We start from the raw sequence: 19,060 nt of genomic DNA, 5'->3' as shown, positions 1-19,060 counted from the left end.
GTGAAGCAGATGTTGATTATTATTCACCGAATATATGACGTATAATTGCAGAAGAATTGTTATTATTTTTTTTACATTATTAACAATTTGCGAGAGTTTTTAACCTCCCAAAACAAAACTCCTCCAATTTAAATAAGATATCAATTTTTTAATACATATGTTGACTTAGATTTTCACCATCAATATTTGACCCACTGGACTGCCTTATTTGATTCGGAATCAATTCTAGCATCAAATAGTTCCAACCTCCACCCGATCGTAGTTAGTAATGATTAAACATTGTTTTTTTTGTTTTTTTGTTTTTTATTGTCACTCTCTGAAAAATTTAGGCCGGTATAAAAATCAAATATTTTAATCTCTCAACAATCATATTCTTATACTTTTGCTCTACTTCTCATTTTGATCTCGATAATATGATGAAACACGTGTTTTTGTAATGAGGTGTCATACAAAATGATGATATTTCGTATATTTGGTTTATTTCACCAATTTTTTATTGATTGTTATATTATAATATATTTCATATTTATTTTTCATATTTTTTAATATGCAACTTTTTTAAATAATTATTTTTTTATCACAAAAATAATCAAAAATTTTAAAATATACAAAAAAAAAAATTCAGAATGAACAAAATCTTTCTTTATCCAAAATATCCCAATCTTTCTTAGCACCATTTATTAAAATCAACTAACCCACACTTATTTTCTACCACGAACTATGAGGCTCTAATTTTTCCATTGCACCTAGGAATACGTAGTCACAAGATTTCGAAATCTTGTCAAGCACAATAATAAAAGACTAAACATTTCCCCATTTGTAAATATTTTTAATAGAAATAAATAAAAGTGCAAACAATCCTTAGCAAACACTTAACCCTACTCTATTAGGAGGTTCCCGTTGAATAACAAATGTGACAGGTGCTAATACCTTCCCTTCTCATAGCTGACTCCCAAGTCCGATTTTGCTGTGATGACCATTTCCTCCTTAAAAGGGTTTTATCGACGTTTCTCTTCAAATAAAAACTTCAGTGGAAACTCTATAGTTTATTTCAAATGTTAGTACGCTTGGGTATTTTTTGCGCCGCGACACAGTTGCTGGCCCATTAGGTCCTTCTGCCTTTAGAATCGTCTGAGGACTCTAAGGCTTGGATTCGCTTCACCTCTGGTTCCCTGGCCATGAAGGAGGCATATGGGCACAAAGTTGTAGATTTTCATGTTACTTTTTGGGCAAAGTATATTTAGAATGTGGACATCCGTCCCTCCAAAGATTTTGTAGTTTGGAGACTTTATCACCACAAAATGTCGACTGATGATGCTTTATGATAAAGAGGTTGCCATTTATCTTCAGTTTGTTCTTTATGTTGGAAGAACCAAGAATCCATGGAGCACCTTTTCTTATTTTGTCCCTTAGCTACTAGGTGTTGGCATTGGTTCTTTAACATCATTAGGGAGCATATCAACTACAATCTTGTTCATATTCTAAATATTTGCGAGAAGGCATGGAACAATCAGTATAGAGCTGTTATTGAAGTTTTAATTATTGGGATTATCAACACCATCTAGTACTGTAGAAACCAATCTAGGTTCTATAATTGTTTCTTGCACTAGAAGGAAGCCTTAAATCTCATAAATTTCGAGGTGTCCTTCGTTGGTAATATCACAAACGAAAACTCCAACTCCTCTATTTCGGACTTTACCATCATTATGAATTTCAAAATCTTTATTGTCATCTTAGAGCTCCCAACATCTTGGGGAGAGGGGTTGTGATATCCTCTTTACGGGGACTGGCTAAAGTATAATACAAATGGCTTTTTCTCCTCTGTTAAGGCTTCGTGCGGGGGTTTATTCAGGGATAACCAAGGTGACTTCGTTTATGCCTTTGTTGAGCGTGTTTTATGCAAATCCTTTTTCTAGGTCGAGCTTTTGTGAGTCATCATGGCTATTGATATATCCAATAATTTCAGTTGGCAAAAGATTTGGCTTGAGACAAATTCAACTCTTGTTATTCTAGCTTTGCAAAACGCCCTCTTAGTTCCTTGGATCATCCACACCAAATGGTTGATTTGCAAAGCTAAGATGAAAAACATGCATATTTATTCCTTTCATATCTTCCGCGAAGGGAACCAATGCGGTGATAAGCCTATGGATGTTACCCTCTCATCCTCTGATCCTTTGCTTTGGGATGTCGTTCCTCCACTCCTTACATAACAAGTCAGGGAGACCCCACTATAAGTTTTGTGATTCTTGAAAGGGTTTGGTTTGACCCATTGATTTTCTCTTGTATATTTTTCTTTCTTGAAATACAAGGTTTCTTTCCTTAAAAGAAACTTCTATTTAAAAACATTAAATTATTCTTAAAAAATAAAAAATATTCATTGTTTATAAAATTCATAACTGACAATAGATAATAATTTAAAAAATTAAAAATTTGATCGAATTAAATATATGAAATAGAGAAATTGAGAAATAGTGATTTGTAATTATAATTTATTTTTTATTAAAAATTTAAAATAAATTAAAATTATAAAAGTGTTCTAATAACGAAAAAAAGTTATGTCATAATAACGAAAAAAATGTTCTATTTTACATGGAGTTTTAGGTACCGTTTAATCGATCTTTTTTTGGTTGTAAAAGTTCCTTTTAAGTTGAAGTTGAAAATAAGAGCTTTATAAACAAAGTTAAAGTTGTTTGGTAATATTTATAACTTTTTAACTTTAAAAGAATTTTAAACTAAATCGTTTGATATATATTTATGAAAATATTTTATTTTGTATATAGATGAAATAATCTAAAAAAGTGAGAAACTAATAAAATATAATTTTTCGTCTAAATTTAATACAGTGTTTGATGTAAAATATTTGGAAGTGAAATTACTCAAAAATAATAAAATATTTGGAAGTGAAATTACTCAAAAATAATAAAAATATAGATATACGGGTAGAAATGCTTTACTAAAAAATGAATACAAATTAAAATAAAATAGTACTATATTCCTAAAAGATATGATATATGTTAAGAAAATTTAATGAATATTTTTTTATAAATATTTAAAAATATGTTAAGATAATGTTGACACGTGAATGAATAATATTTTTTTAAATTGGATAAAACAAAAATAATATGGGAAGAATTATAAAAATGTATGTTGGGATGAAGAATTAAAAAATAATTTAGAATAATGTGATATTATAAATTGTATTTATTGAGATTCAAAAATATATAATTATGTACAAGTAAATGTTTCGAAAGTTATAATAAAGTTACTTTCAATTGTTTTAGAAGCTCTTTAAATTATATTTTTATTCATTTTTTTTATAATAAACTTTTTATAAATATTTTTTGGCCCTATTTCTCATTTAAAGTAGAAGATAAGTCAATAAAAAGTTAGACCAAATAGTACTTATAATAATAAAATATTAAATTATTTTTAATTTTGTCACTAACTTTTATCATATTTGTGACGTCTCCTTTATACCACTTCTAATGAATTATTATATGTTTGAAAAATAAATTATAATATTTATAAAATCAACTATGTTATTAAAATAAATTATATTGAAGTAATCAAACAAATTAGTTCTCACTTTAAGACATTTTCAAACTGTCAAATTAATCTCTATATTTTAATTAATTATTATCAATTTAGTTTATATATTTTAGTAATGAATATTACTTTAATCTTTAAAATTATTAAATTAGATTTTTACTTTTAAAAGAACTAATAGGAGTCAAACTTAATAAATTGAACAACATTTTTAAAACCTATGTAATTTCTTTAGTTGTTTTTTTCTTTCGCATCAGTTCCGGTCTATATAGTAGATCGACTAATCCGACTCGTGCTACGGAAGTACGTGCACTGGTCTAGCATTGTTTCTGCCAGGAATCAAACTCGATATTCCCCAAATATCGTCGTTTGCAAAGATTCATTTGTCACTCGAGCTCAAATACTTGGTTAGTTTCTTTAGTCTATTTTGAATATGCTTTATGTAACTTGGGGCTGCATTATTTCTTATAAATATTTATTGGGGAGCCTAGGCTACCCTGTATAAAATAGGGGTAATTTATTTCACAAATTTGTTACCTAAAGTAAAATTTTAAAATTTTGTATAAAGTAAAAATTTTAAAATTATGTATTAATCTAATATTTTAATATTTTAAGGTATTAGGTGTATGTCACTTCTTACTTATAAAGTGTTCAATATCCTCTTTTTTATCCAATGTGGGAATCATCACACTTGACATACCAACATTTTACTATTCAAAGATCAAGTCATATATTATTTCTTTGATTTAATTTTGATTCTTGAAAGTTTTGGATTAATATGTAATTTTAAAATTTTACTTTATGTGGTAAGATTTCATTAGTGCACGTCATTTAGGATAAATTACCCCTAACTTTATAGGGGTACCCAAGAATTTACCAAATTTAATTGATAGACACAATAATTAAAATTGATGATATCGAATAGATCATTCAATTTTTATTTATTTTTTGACTAAGTTAGCATCTTAAATATTGATACTTCAATTTCATATAAAATCAAGCTTATAATAATTTATCTGAAGTTAACGTCAACAACAATTAGATTAATTCCTATTTTTTATGGTTGAAGACTGTACCACTTAAGGTATCTATTTTTGTCTAATGATTGTTACTGAATCGTCATCCGATTAAGAATAACTTGACTATGCGGCATATTCTTGCCACGAACGATAAAAAATATGTGGCAAATTGTGGCATGGATGACGACATAGATCATTTGATTGTAACCTGTAATTTTTTCGGTAGGTTGTGGTCTATTATTCTTAATTGGTTAGGATTCTCTATGACATCTGAAGAAACGGTTTGGGATCACCTATTGCAGTTTGATGAGCTTGGTGGTTTTTCGAAAAAAGTTCGGTTGGTTTTTAACACTATTTAGTTTGTGGTGGTTTGGGTTATCTAAAAAGAGTGAAATAGATGTATTTTTCAAAATAAAACGGAACAATTACAAGAATTATTTAAAAGGGTAAAACTTCAGTCGTTTTGGTGTCTAAAGTCTAAATATGTTACGTTCGATTATGATTACCAGTTAGGGTGTGTTTGGTTTGAGGTAGATGGAGGGGAGGAAATATTTTTAATGAAATGTGTTTGGTTCAATTTTTAGGAGAGGAGGAGAATAAAATTCCTCCAAAACACACTTTTTGCGTTCTCCCAAATAGGAGGAATTTGGAAGGGGAGTGAGTAATATGAATTTTGATATTTAATAAATTAATATATTTACTAAAATATACTCAGTTTTATTTTAGTATTTCAAAATTGTTATTTTCTTTCATGTTCATGCTTCTATTTTGTTTGATTTTCTCTATTGCTTATATCAATTTATTATAATAATTTTCCACCTTTAAATTATTATTTTTTATATTTTTTATTTGATATAAATTATATCACTATAATGTTTTTGTTTTCTTATAATTTTTATTTTTATATTTATTTATGTTAGTTTTTTTCTAATTTATTATGTATTCTATTATATTTTTTTATATAAAATTTTAAACTATTATTATTTTTTGTTTATTATATTATGATATATATAATATTTAATAATAAGTGAATTTATATATTCAAAAATTGTTACCAACACATAGTTTATTTTGTTTCAATAGTTATAATATAAATCAAGTTTACTTGATTTTTTAAGTTATGTGATAAGTTATGACATTTTAATTACTCAATATTAAAATTTATTTTTTAAAAAATATTTAAGAGTTTTTTACATTTGAATATCATATCATTTATATAAAATTATAAGAATAAAAATATAAATTATTAATAAAATTCCTTTCCTCCTCTAATAAACCAAACAATTTTTTAATCAAAATTTTCCCTCTCCTTCCCCTCCTCTTTTTTAATCAAATACACTCTTATAATTATTTTATAAGTTTAAATTCTTTCTTGTCGTTTTAAAAAATTCTCCCCTCCATCTCATTTGAATCAAATACACTCTTATAATTATTTTATAAGTTTAAATTCTTTCTTGTCGTTTTCGGTAAATCTTGTGCTGTATTAATTTGTTATTGTCGTTTATATATACTTTATTTTGACTTTTTAAAAAAATAGAAAAAAATAGAAATTCATATTAAAATAATCATGTTATAAAATTAAATAAGAATATTTTACTCTAATGATTATATATTAATGTGTGTGTTAATCTTAAACATCGATAGTCAAAGAAAATTAAAACAAAAAAAGTTTCGAATATATTTTCAATTTTTTATATGAGCTTAAAGGTAGTGCATTGTCAGTATAACTTTTTTTTATACGGTCAGGGCATCACAACCCTTAAATCTAAATACTTTATATTTAATTTAAAGAAAAAATCAAATTTTTATAAAATTTAACGGTTTGAATTTCACTTATAGTGTATTTTCATTAAATCCTTTTTATATTAAATACTATATTTTTATGAAATATTTAAAAAAGAAAAAATATTCTATTATTACAAAAGAAAATAAATTATATTTTAGCACTTAAAATGCCGCTAAGTAAGGAAGTATAGAAATGTTGTGAATCTACCAACAAAAAATAAAAATCAATCTAACAGAAAAAAAATATATATAGGTAACTTTCCGTTGAGTTGCAGTTTGATAGTTAACCGCCGATGGACGCCAAAATCGGAAGCCTCATCGAATCCGTCGGAAACTTCTTCACCGGCGGCGATCAGATCCCCTGGTGCGACCGTGATGTTATCTCTGTAACTCCCTCTTCTTTCTCTTTTCCGTTTAAATTCACGTTTTCCTTTGTTTTTTTTCTGAGTTTTTGTTTTCATATCCCTAGTTTTGCACTCCGAAATTCGATTTTGCCGGTATTGATAACTAAATCATGACGAGGAATACATGCAAACATTGTGACACTTTTTTGTTTTTCTAATTTTTCTTTTCCATCAAGTAATTGATTTCATTTGTTATACATCATTATTCCCTAATCGGTAACCTGTTCAACACAATTTGTTAAACGTTTTTCGATTTTCATCTCGAGTTTTAACCTATAAATACAGAATTGGCACCTTTTTTCACTTGTTTATTGTATTAGTCTTTATAAACATGAAGCAACTTGAGAAATTTGTATGAATCAAACCAAATAGGTTTTCTTCCTTTTTAAAAATACTAAATCAGCTGTTATTCGTGAATGAAGGGAGGTCATAAGTTTTCTCTCTTTAATGAGGCACCCTTTAGGCTCGACAGCTCTACAATGCTATTTGCTTTACTTCCTTTAGTCTTATTTATTTTGAATTGCATTGTGTTGAAGGGCTGTGAAAGAGAAGTTGCAGCAGCTTCTGATGGTGACTCTGATGAGCGGAGGAATGAGAGCATAATGAGGTTGTCATGGGCACTTGTTCATTCAAGGCAAAAAGAAGACATTCAGCGTGGGGTCGCCATGCTTGAAAGTAAAGTGGTTTACAGAATAATTTTCAGTGTTTTGGATTAAATTTTCATATTTTATTTTTTATATAATATAATGGTATTGTGATATAGTTTTAACTCTTGCACTAAATTTGTTTTATCTGGTGTAATATTTATGGTCAGCCTATTGACACCGGCCTTTTATGAACATATGAGAAACAACTAACATATCTGGTTTTCTGCTGTTTCAAAATCAACTGTATGTTTTAGTTTCTATTCTTATTGTTGTTCTGTATAGGTTCAGTGGTTTAAAATATTTATTTTTAATATTTAAGCTTTTAATTTATTCACCTGATTTTCCCATTTTCTCTGTCATTGTGATTTCTATTTCATGGCATCTCAACACTATACTGTAAACTCAACATATTAATCTTAATCATTTTCCTTCTTCCACATATGGATGCTAACTTAGATTTATCTGCCAACTGTGCTAAAATTAATGTAATGTCACTTGGAAAATAAACCATCCAATGTATTCATAATTCTATGTCAGTTGTTTGACTATTCTGCCTAAATGGAGAATCGGAACTGCATCATAAGTAACATAGGCAGGACAACTAAATGCTGGACCTTCAAAATCCCTCTGAAGTATCATACACAAACTTCAATCTAGGATGGTGAAATTACCAAGCTGACATTTGTAGGGCACCTCTATTACTTGGCCTTGAAAATCTCTCAAATTTCCTAAAGCTATTTCTGTTTGCTACGTATGAATATAACATTTAATAATGTTCCATGGTTTAAACTACCTTCAACAATGCAAATCAGATTTCTTTTTTTGCCGAGCTATATTGAGCAATTTAATTCTTTTTAAAACTGAGATGCTTGTGGTGTGAATTTAGACAGTTTCCTCGCCTTAGTCCCTCTTTTCTTGCTATGTGTTTCGTTATAAAGCCCTAAACAAATATCTTTGATGTTGACTTATTTTGACCTTTACATGCATGGCTAACCTAATACATCCTTAATTATGATTTACAGCTTCTTTGGGCAATGATAAAAGTCCTTTACATCAAAGAGAGAAGCTTTATCTTCTTGCTGTTGGGTACTACAGGACTAATGATTATACTAGGAGTCGACAGCTTCTAGAGCAATGTTTGGAGGTATGTCTTTCTCACTTACTGTTAGATAGTAGCTTGAAACCTTTTTTTTCTTGTGCCAGATCATCATTTCATATGATTCCTCATGTATGATTATATAGGAACACAAAAGCTCTGTATGATTTTTGGTTTGTTTTTCTCTTCTGGATAGATAGAAAATTAGAAATATTAAAATCAATTGTTATCTTTGTGAAGTATCCAGTATCAACTGTTTTGTCTCTAGGCTGGGATATTCTATCTCTCGTTTTTCAACTAGTTTATTTATTTCATTTAGTTGATACATAGTCTATGCGATGTGGTTGCTTTTGTGGGGCAGCAATATCATATTAGAAACATAATCAGATCCTTGTGTTGTTCCCTATAATTTGGGATCTCTTGTTATTCTAGACTCTGTCAATTAGGATCTTTTATCCTTCGTTACCAACAGTTACAATTTATAACAGGACAATCAGTAAATTGTTAGCAGGTCTCCTGTCAAGTTTGACTATACTAGGCGTGAAGGACATTTAGTAAATTGTTAGTAGGCCTTCTATCATGTTTTGTCTATACTAGGCGCGAAGCCAAATGCCCAAGTAATTAGGCCTAATTTATGTTATTCAATGTGTTTTAAATATAATAAGGATGAAAATTAGTGGTCATTGGATTGTTGTTAATTGTGGTTTGAACAAGGGAGAGCCTAGGCTCTATAGTTCCAAGAGGTTGGTTACTCTTGTGTCTGTAACTATTACCACTGAATAAAGATATTTCCAATGTAACTCCTCTTACATACAGCAGTTATCATATTCTGTCAGTCCCTATCATTGGTATTGGTGGCACTGATCCAGTGCATGATAGTTACAAGATTAAAGATATACGCAGGATTGAAATTCCTCAAGAAGGCTTACAACGATTTAATGGCGTCTTGTACAGATTTTCAAGAATTGCAATAGAGCATGGAAGCCGAGAACTCTTGATGAGTAGCACCTATGAACTCTTGATGAGTCTCAAACTAACCGGTACGCTTGAGGAATTCCGAGCTGAATTTGAGTTATTTGCAGGACCACTCCAAAGTGCCGAGCCTGAATATTTGAAATGTAGTTTTCTAAATGGTTTGAAAGATGCTATTAAGGCTGAATTGAAATTGCATCCTGTTGATTCTCCGCCGGAGATGATGGATTTTGCGCTACGCATTGATGATCGGAATAAAATGTTTTCCAAACCTGCAGAGAGCAGCCATAATCCTCAAAATTCCTTTAAATCCTTTCCATCAAATAACATCATTTCCTAAGGACCCACCCAAAGACTCTTCCAATCAATAATTCCCAAGAAACCACCCCAAAACAACCTTATAACAACCAATGAAATGCTTTTAAGAGGCTCTCTAATGCTGAAATGCAGGATAAACTTACCAAAGGCCTTTGTTTTTGTTGTGATGAACGATTTGTACAGGGACATGTTTGTGCTATTAAACAACTTCATGTGTTGTTAATCGAATAGGAGGTTGATTCTGGTCACAATACTAATGTTGACATAGTAGCCACTGAATTCCAGAACCTACACCTTTCAATGTTCAACATTTCAGGTTTTACTTCCAAGAAAACAATCAAATTGTGGGGAGATATAATAGGTCAGAAAATCATTGTGCTGATTAATTGTGGAGCCTCTCATAACTTTATTTCAACCATTTTGGTTGAAGAAACAAGTTTACCAGTTGTGACGACTCGTGCTTGCACAGTGGAAGTGGGAAATGGCCGAAAAATTCCTTTTGAAGGACTTCGTGAGACTGTCTTTTTGCATATGCAGGGCCTTGCCATACAAGACTTTTATGTCTTTGATCTTGGAAGAGTTGATATAACTCGAGGAATTAATTGGTTGGCTAAGTTAGGTGAATTTTGTGAAAATTTTAGTGAATTAACTCACCGAATTCCAACAAAAGAGGGTTGTCACATGTTACGTGGAGGTCCTACGTCAGTCAAAGCGGCCATTTCACTGCAGACACTCATTCAGGAGTTGCACTAGGAAAATGAGGTCTTTGTACTAACATGTTATGTACTTCCTTTGTCTTTTTAACCGGGACAGCAACTGCCAGTGTGGCTTCAAACTATCGTAAACAGCTATCGGGAAGTCTTTACGGACGTCCAAGGACTTCCCCTGCAAAGAGTTTATGATCATGTAATTGTTTTGAAAAATAGGCCTCTGTTCCCAACCTGATGCCTTATAGATACCCTCATAACCTCATTATTAGAAGATAGAAATTGAAAAGTTGGTGGATAATATCCTGAAATCGGGGATTATACGTCCAAGTGTAAGTCCTTATTCTAGACCTTTCATTCTTGTGAAGAAAGATGATAGTTGGTGGTTTTGTGTGGATTACCGGACTTCGATTAAGATCACAATTTCCGATAAATTCTCTATCCCAATCATTGCTGCGAGTTGGGAGGGGCCACTATTTTTTTCAAAATTGGACTTAAAATTAGGATATCACCAAATCCGGATGCGACTATAGGATGTTCCTAGAACAACATTCCGGACTCATAAGGGCCATTATGAGTTTCTAGCAACGCCCTTTGGCTTGACGAATGCTCCATCCACCTTTCAAGCACTAATGAACGAAATCCTTCGGCCTTATTTAAGGAAGTTTGCTTTGGTCTTTTTTAATGATATTTTAGTATACAACAAAACTCACGAGGATCATCGATTCCCCCTTCAAGCTGTCTTATCGCTTCTTAAGGAGAATCAACTCGTGGAAAATTTCAAGAAATACTTTTTGGCCTATCTCAACTTGATTATTTAGGCAATGTCATTGCAGCCCAAGGTGTGGCAGCAGACGCTCAAAAGATAGAATCGATGCTACTTGGCCAACACCCAAAGATCTCAAGTCCCTAAGAGGTTTCTTGGGTTTAACGGGGTAATGTCGCCGCTTTGTAAAGAATTATGGCAAGTTAGCAAGGCCTCTAACCCAATTGCTCAGGAAAGATGACTTTCATTAGGACGAGGAGGTGCATACTGCATTTTCCGTTTTGAAGACATCAATGATTGAATTGCTGATGCTCACGGTTGCAAATTTCAGTTTGCCGCCCATTTGTGATAGAAACATATGCTTCAAACAAAGGTTTAGGTGTTGTTTTGATGCAGGGTGGTCGAACAGTGCCTTTCTTGAGTCAACCATTGTGTGATCATTACTAAACTGAAGTCAGTTTATGAAAGAGAATTGATGGCCATTGTGATGGCAGTACAAAAATGGCCGTTGAATAAAAGATATTTCTATTGTAACTGCCCTTGCATATAACGGTTTATCATATTCTGTCAGTCCCGATAGGGTTGGCTAAGTAGAAACATGCTACGTCCGGAAGTAGGGAGAATGTGTTTATAAATACTCCTTAGCAAGAGGTTTATGGTTCGAACTATGGTGAAAAAACAAATTTCTTGAGAAGCAATTTTACCATTATTGCTTTGTCAGGCTCAAACATGTTTGCTTATAGTAGGCGGATACATGTGTGTTTCATTAGTTTGAAACATTTAGATCTATCAAGTATTCTCTCAAATTTTAGTTGTTTTAGAAGGAGATCCTGCCATGGACAGGTCTTTCCTCTAGGTCTCGAGGGTTCCTCTGTGTCCAATCCTGTGATTCCATCCTGTATATGAAAAAATTCACTGTATTAGATGACTGATTTGTTCTTATTATTATTTACACATGAGTGAGATTATGAGTGGTATTCATTGTTTGATTTCATTTTGATTCCGTTTCTAATGAGTAAAGAAATTAAACTATTTCTGTGTCTTAGTTATTATTACATGAATGGTTCAGTCTCAGCTTTTCTTTTATCTCTAAATTTTGGGGTGCCATTTTATCTTTGCAGATTGCACCCGATTGGAGGCAGGCACTCTCCCTCAAGAAAGCAGTTGAAGACCGAATTGCAAAGGGTAAGTTACTTCTTTCTTAATCTTGAATCACAACATCGGAACATTACCTAATGGTTTGTGTATCAATGCAGATGGTGTTATAGGAATTGGCATCACCGCAACAGTTGTGGGGCTTATAGTTGGTGGTGTTGCTACAGCATTGGCCCGAAGGAATTGAATATTATACATGATTTGATATTCGGTTTTTGTTTATTTTACTTACATCGGGAAACATTTAAAAGTCTTGTTGACAACTACAGCTTTCAACATTTTTTATTTGTTCAAAAGAGCTTTTTTACTGCAAATATATAAGTAAGAATACTTTACTATTATTAGAAATGATAATAATAATATAGCCATTATACTGAAACAAACTATCTGTTCATATTATTTTTGTACTTAGAAACTGTTAAGTAGGCCTTCCTTCACATACAGAGTAATAATGGTTTTCTTGTCGCCAATGTGTAACTTTCTGCCTCCTTCACGTGTCTGAATTTGTTTCTCTTTTTTTTTCTGGATCTTTTGCCACAGCATTAATGAAGGATAAAATGTTATAATTATAGTTCTTTTCTATACTACACACAACAAAGGAACCATCGATCCATCATACAACTAGAGATTATGTTAACCTCTTACAGGCAACAAAAGTTGTCAATCACTTTTCAAAAATTTGAATGCGTTTGTTTCGGTTATTACCCTAAAAGCAATAAAGCACGGATACAATATGGATATTGAATATACGTATATAAGATTTATTTAAAATTCATAAATTAAAAATTTGACAATGTGTTGCTTTTGAATTTGCTTTTTATGGATGAATGTCTCGTTTGGATCTCTTAAAGAAAATAATATGGATTCGCAGAGAGACCAATAGAGGTCAATATTTACGGAAATGGAGAAACAAAACTCTTTTTGAAGAAGACTTTCAACGGCTTTACAATTCGATTGAACCAATCTAGCATATTTAATGGGATCACCCTAAGGGCAATTGGATCAAGTTCAATTGTGATTGTGCCTATAAAAAGTTTACTTTTTAAGACAGGATGCGAAGGCTTATTCAGGGATCCTTCAGAAATTTGGTACGAGAACATGCACATTAGTATGTGATGCTCTTTACTGCAGAGATGTGGGAAATGTTACATGAGATTGAAATAGCTTGGCATGAGAAGATTACAAATGTGGTTATCGGAAGTGACTCTAAAATCTTAATAGATATGATTAACTAGGAGGTTGAGGCGAACACAACTTTTCAACTTTATTTCGTAGAATTAGAAGGAAGACACAAATAAATTGACAAAAAAAAATCTGAACCTTCGGTTTAATTTCTTTTTTAAAACAAAAATAGGGCTTATGTCACGTGAATTTCTTTAAACTTGATTTCACTCCACTTTAATTTGTCAGGAACAAGGTTTCAATGTGCTGATAGCTTTCCTGATTTACATACATTAATTTAAATCTGATACATTAGCAAACACCTTGACGGCGCAGTAAACATTAGTAGTACACAGAGAAATCCACAAGATTGAACTTTGCGAGTTCAAAACATTAGGATAGAAAACCTAGGATTATAAGTTACAATTCTACGGTCATAAACTTATGCATGATACAACAATTGAATTCTGCGAAGAATTCAAACACCAAAACAAAAGAGAAACGGAGACTATGGTTATATCACCAAACGCATCGATAGGTAACATGCATCTGGGTGATTTCACCGGAGTAGGTAACTTTAACTACCTGCCCCCTCTGAAGTCCATAATATCGAGCAATTGCATCTGTCTGTAGCATCCGGGGAAGCTGAGAATAACAAGACTTCATATAAGAATATTATAGTATTGGAATAGGATGAATAGTGCATAAATTTAAGATTCTTGAAATACAAGTTAAAACATTTGTGTGGAAAAAGGGACAACAACAACAACGACTAAGCCTTATCCCACTAGGTGGGATCGGCTACATGGATCAACTTTTGCCATAATGTTTTATATCAAAGACCATGCTTCTATCCAAATCATTAATCTCGAGATCTTATGAGTGGAAAAAGAGAATACATACAAAATACGTCTATTTCATACTATTGCGAAATCTAATTCAGTGATTCAGTTATCTTAAGAAGTTATATTGACAAACCTGCTTTTCTTGTATATCGTACTTCTTCAGGAGATTTCTTTTCTGCTTATCAGTAAGAATCTGATGCTTTGGCTTCAACACGTGCTTTGTAATATTAACAAGCAAGTCTGTGATCTGAAAGAATTAAAAGCTTCAATGAGATTTTGCGCATGAAGCTGATATTTTTGTAATCACAAATAAGAAAACAAAAAGGACAGACACCTAACAATGAGATTTCGCGCATGAATCTCATATTTTTTTATCAAGTATGAAGTAAGTAAGAATGTTGTAGGGATTATTAACTCATATAAGTACCTAATTGACCGTCATAAAAACAATCCGAAGTCAGGATACAAAGTCAAGACATTGATGGTATCTTATCGACTTTTGTATGTCAAAGTTTTCATCCTCAATAAGTTTCAACAATAGCAATTTTAGTACACTCTAGAGTGACAAGACCCTTTTTAAGAACGGTGGTCTCTTAATTACTTAACTATTTATTAGAACAGAACGCACAGAAATTAACTTGTCTGGTACAAGGTAGATAAAATTGAGATCCTAGATAGGATCGAGGAAAGATCAAACGAAATTCATAAAACTAATATGTGTACACAGACGCAGACACGGTGAGTACACAGATGCAGCAGTCCAACACAAGACAGAGAAGAAAAATCAAGAGATGGGAGAAATCGAAGCAGAAGAGTGTGGCTGGTGTGGGATTAGAGACGGTGGCTTAGCGCTTGAACCACTTTATAGGCTCTTTGCAAGCAAATAACTTTTGAAATCCAACCTACACATTTGAGATCACCAAACAGCCCCAACTCAACTGTGCCTACAAATTTGCACCGAGATTCCACTAATCACAACAAAAAAATAATAATTTTGGATGGACTCAAACTGGCAAACCGTTGTAAAAATTCACAGAATTGTACAGGTATACAACCCCGGCACACTATTTTAAATACTTTGGTCCAGTAGATTGTATGAATTTTATCTTCATAAGGATGTATACAGAGATAAATAATCAGCCTGCTCTTGAGATTTTGTAAGAGTCGCTCAGATGAAAATCTCACGTTAGTTTTAATATAGAGATGATAACAAATCAATGTTTGTTATGCCAAAAAAAAAAACAAATCAATGTTTGCACCAACTAGGATCATAGAACAGTTTTGACTGATACACAATCAGAAAATGGAATGTGAAGAAAGAATTTGTGTCATAGCCTACATATTTCATCAATCAATTTATTAAAAGAAGACAAAATGTGAAAGATTACCATTCAATTTACTAACAGCAGACAAAAATCAGTATGTTGAATCAAGCAGAATATTCAGATATTAAATTTGGTTTATTTTCATCTGCCTCCTATTTAAGCCTATTTATTTCAATGTTACTTTTTTAATAGCTCTCCACCTCAAAAGTGAGAAATTCTAATACTTGTATTTTGTATTCTGCACGTATTCATTTCTGATTTTTTTTTAAATGACTACACTTTATTGTATCTTTTTCAAATTACCTTAACCGTTCAAGTACATGGCTTTTCTCTAACAGGGTGATGATTGTATACATTTTATGCAATGTAATAGTTTCTCCTACTAATGAACTTCTAAAGAAAACTAGAAAAATATGTCTAGGCTTTTATTCCAACAGTCCAAGCATGGTTGTCAAACTTGCAAGTAAACTCTTAAGTCTACGTGCTTAGGTAGCAAGCTGTGGTTACAAGTCAATGTACCTAGGTAGCAAACTCAGTTTATGGTAGACTCAGCATACCCAAGCAAACTCGTGAGCTTACTTATAATCAACGCGTCTAAGAGAAGTGAAATAAAGGCAACAAAAAAGTAACACTCATTCATGTTGAGTCCATTCAGGAGTGCGTTATTGTCAGCAAGACATTCTCATCGAGAGTTCCATATGTGCAGCCAACCTACCTTCTCCGACAGTGACTTCCCCTCAATGTTTTTCTCTAATTTAGTTTTTTTATTCATTCCTGATTCACCAGTTGGATGTTGTTTCCCCTTTGCCAAATTGAGGTTTTGTGTTAGCTCTTTTGAAATTAGAATGTCAAGTTATTTGTGTGTATGGTATAGTATGTATCTTTGTCACTTATAGGTCTTTTAACATCACCTAAATTCTGAGCTTTGTACACCCTGACAACAACCTTGATTACAGAAATTCTTCCCAAAATTTCCAACTTCAAAAAAGTAATCATTTCCATATTTTTTCTTAGATGCCCATAATTCCCCTAATTAACTCTATTTCTTTACTTTTTAAAGAATTAATATGTTTGGATTTCCTTTGCTAAAGACAGATTGCCATTTTCTAAGAGTAAAACAAACACAAAATTGTACTTTTTCAGTAAATAAAGTTGCATGCAAATGCAGCTTTAGGGTTAGACTAAAACATCAAATATATTCATCAAAATGGAAAAACCAGTGCCATCAGATACCACAACATGCACAATCATATAAACAGATTTCACAAACACATAAAACAAAAAAAAAAACATGAAAAAACTTACCTGAAAAATTTCAACTTTGAAAGATAGAACATTAACCGCTTTCAAAGCCTGGCTAGTGATCTGATTTTGCACAATCAAAATCAAACCACTGAGAGTGTCTCTATTCACAATCTGTCCAACAATGTTCCTAACCACATTCAGTTTCACAGTCCCTGGCCCACTAAAAATAACCAAAATCTACAAAATCCAACACAAACCATCACAATAAATCCAACACAACACAACACAACATCTAAACAACAATAATAAATACTACATTAAATTAACCAAGAGAGAGAAAATCAAGAGATAGAATAAAGACCCTTTTAGAGGGATCAGTGCTATGACTAGCCGTAAACCGGAGTCGATCAACATCAGGAGATTGACCATGAACTTGACGAAATTCTTCAAGAGAGAGCTGGATTTCGGGAGTGGGAATAGAGTAGCCTCTGTCTTTGAGCATCTCGAGTGTTGTTCTGCGAGAGAGGTAGTAACGATGACTCTCTATGCTTCCATTGTCGGTCTTGGTGATTAAACACTTGGGTTGTTCTTGTTCTTGAGGTTGGAGTTGTGGTGTGTCTCCGTTGTCAGTCTCCATAGGGGTTGTGGTTTGAAGAGAGAGGTTGTGTACTCCGTTTTGTTCTGCCATTAGAACTCTCTTTTTCGTTCTCTCTCTACTTGGCTTCTCTCAACTTTCAACTCTCTTGTACTTATGTCGGGTTTCTTTATGATTTTTTTTATTGTTTTATTAAATGTTCACATCGTAAATTGTGAATTCAAAGAATTTTTACAAAATTATAGACACAATTACCGTCCTCTTGCAATTATAAACATAATTATTCATTCCTTTTAAATGTTTTATTATTATTTTACTATTTTTTTTCATTTTATTTTTAATTAAAACTTTATTTTAAGAAAATAAAAAATACTTTTTAGTTATTTTAATATCAATTAAATTAATTATAATATTAATTAAATAAGTGAAATGCACAGAAAGAATATTATAAAATAAAAAAATTAGTACTCACTATACTCGTGTATATAAGAAAAATTTATTCCCTCCGTCTCATAATAAATATCTTATTTGAGTCATACGCGGTTCTAAAAAAAATAATTAGATGAATTGATTTTAATGATAAAATTAATATTATTTACTAAAATATCTCTAGTTTGTAGAGTTGTTGAAAAACGTGAAAGTTAAAAAGAAAAATATAATAGTAGAAAAAATAATAAATGTTGTATTGATATTCTAAAAAAAACATTTATTTTGGCATGAAAAAAGTGCAAATTAAATACTTTTTATGAGGTAAAGAGAGTAATTTTTTAAATTTATTGGATAATCAATGTATCTAACCTATATACTATCTAGATACATTGATTATTCAATATATTTTAAAAATAATTATTTTCTTATAATAAAATCAGAGGGAGTATATATTTAGACAAAATTAATATATATCGTAACACTTTTCTATAATATAAAATTATTACTCGTCATGGACACTGTATTATTCTCTAACTATTATTATACTCTTTTTAAACTTTGTAACTTATTTGAACATTTCGGTACTACTCCCTTCGTCTCATAAAAAATATCTTATTTAAATAATGTGCGATTTTTAAGAAAATGATTAGATGTGTTAGTTTTGATTATATAATTAATATCATTTATTATAACACTTTTATTAATTATAGTTAATAGAGCAATTGAATAAAGTGAAAGTTATTAAATAGGGGTATATATTAAAAAAATAATAATAAATGTTGCATTAGTATTATAAAGAGATAATTATTTTAAGACAAAAAAATATATAAATGAGACGCTTTTTATGAGAGCGAGTGAGTAACTTGCAGGTCCACCCCCGCTCTACCGTATGAGTGATAAGCGTCAGTGATTTCAAAGTTGTACCCCGCTCTTACATCGTATCTAAGAACTCCATTAAATCCTTCAATCCTACACCACCTCAATTCTCCTTCATCAATGAGATCTACACGAAAATAAGGTCTGACAAAGATCTGTCACCAGAGGG

The 19,060-nt window shown here is 31.4% G+C and overlaps 2 protein-coding genes across 2 annotated transcripts; one reads left to right on the top strand and one right to left on the bottom strand.

Moving 5' to 3' along the window:
• The first annotated feature begins 6,556 nt into the window (after positions 1-6,556).
• On the top strand, positions 6,557-12,693 carry LOC131622939 (mitochondrial fission 1 protein A-like). Its single transcript, XM_058893954.1, has 5 exons — positions 6,557-6,736; positions 7,291-7,429; positions 8,424-8,545; positions 12,382-12,445; positions 12,517-12,693. The coding sequence occupies exons 1-5, from the start codon at positions 6,644-6,646 to the stop codon at positions 12,600-12,602; spliced, it is 504 nt and encodes a 167-aa protein (XP_058749937.1). The 5' UTR covers positions 6,557-6,643; the 3' UTR covers positions 12,603-12,693.
• A 1,140-nt stretch (positions 12,694-13,833) lies between these two features.
• Positions 13,834-17,749, bottom strand: LOC131622938 (DNA-directed RNA polymerase V subunit 5A-like). Its single transcript, XM_058893953.1, has 4 exons — positions 17,353-17,749; positions 17,052-17,228; positions 14,555-14,668; positions 13,834-14,221 (listed from the first exon to the last, which is right to left on the bottom strand). The coding sequence occupies exons 1-4, from the start codon at positions 17,677-17,679 to the stop codon at positions 14,096-14,098; spliced, it is 744 nt and encodes a 247-aa protein (XP_058749936.1). The 5' UTR covers positions 17,680-17,749; the 3' UTR covers positions 13,834-14,095.
• Positions 17,750-19,060: the final 1,311 nt, after the last annotated feature.

The sequence above is a fragment of the Vicia villosa genome, unplaced genomic scaffold (assembly GCF_029867415.1).
Source record: "Vicia villosa cultivar HV-30 ecotype Madison, WI unplaced genomic scaffold, Vvil1.0 ctg.000045F_1_1_1, whole genome shotgun sequence".
In the NCBI taxonomy this organism is placed as follows: Eukaryota; Viridiplantae; Streptophyta; class Magnoliopsida; order Fabales; family Fabaceae; genus Vicia; species Vicia villosa.
This window is presented reverse-complemented; position numbering and strand designations above follow the sequence as displayed.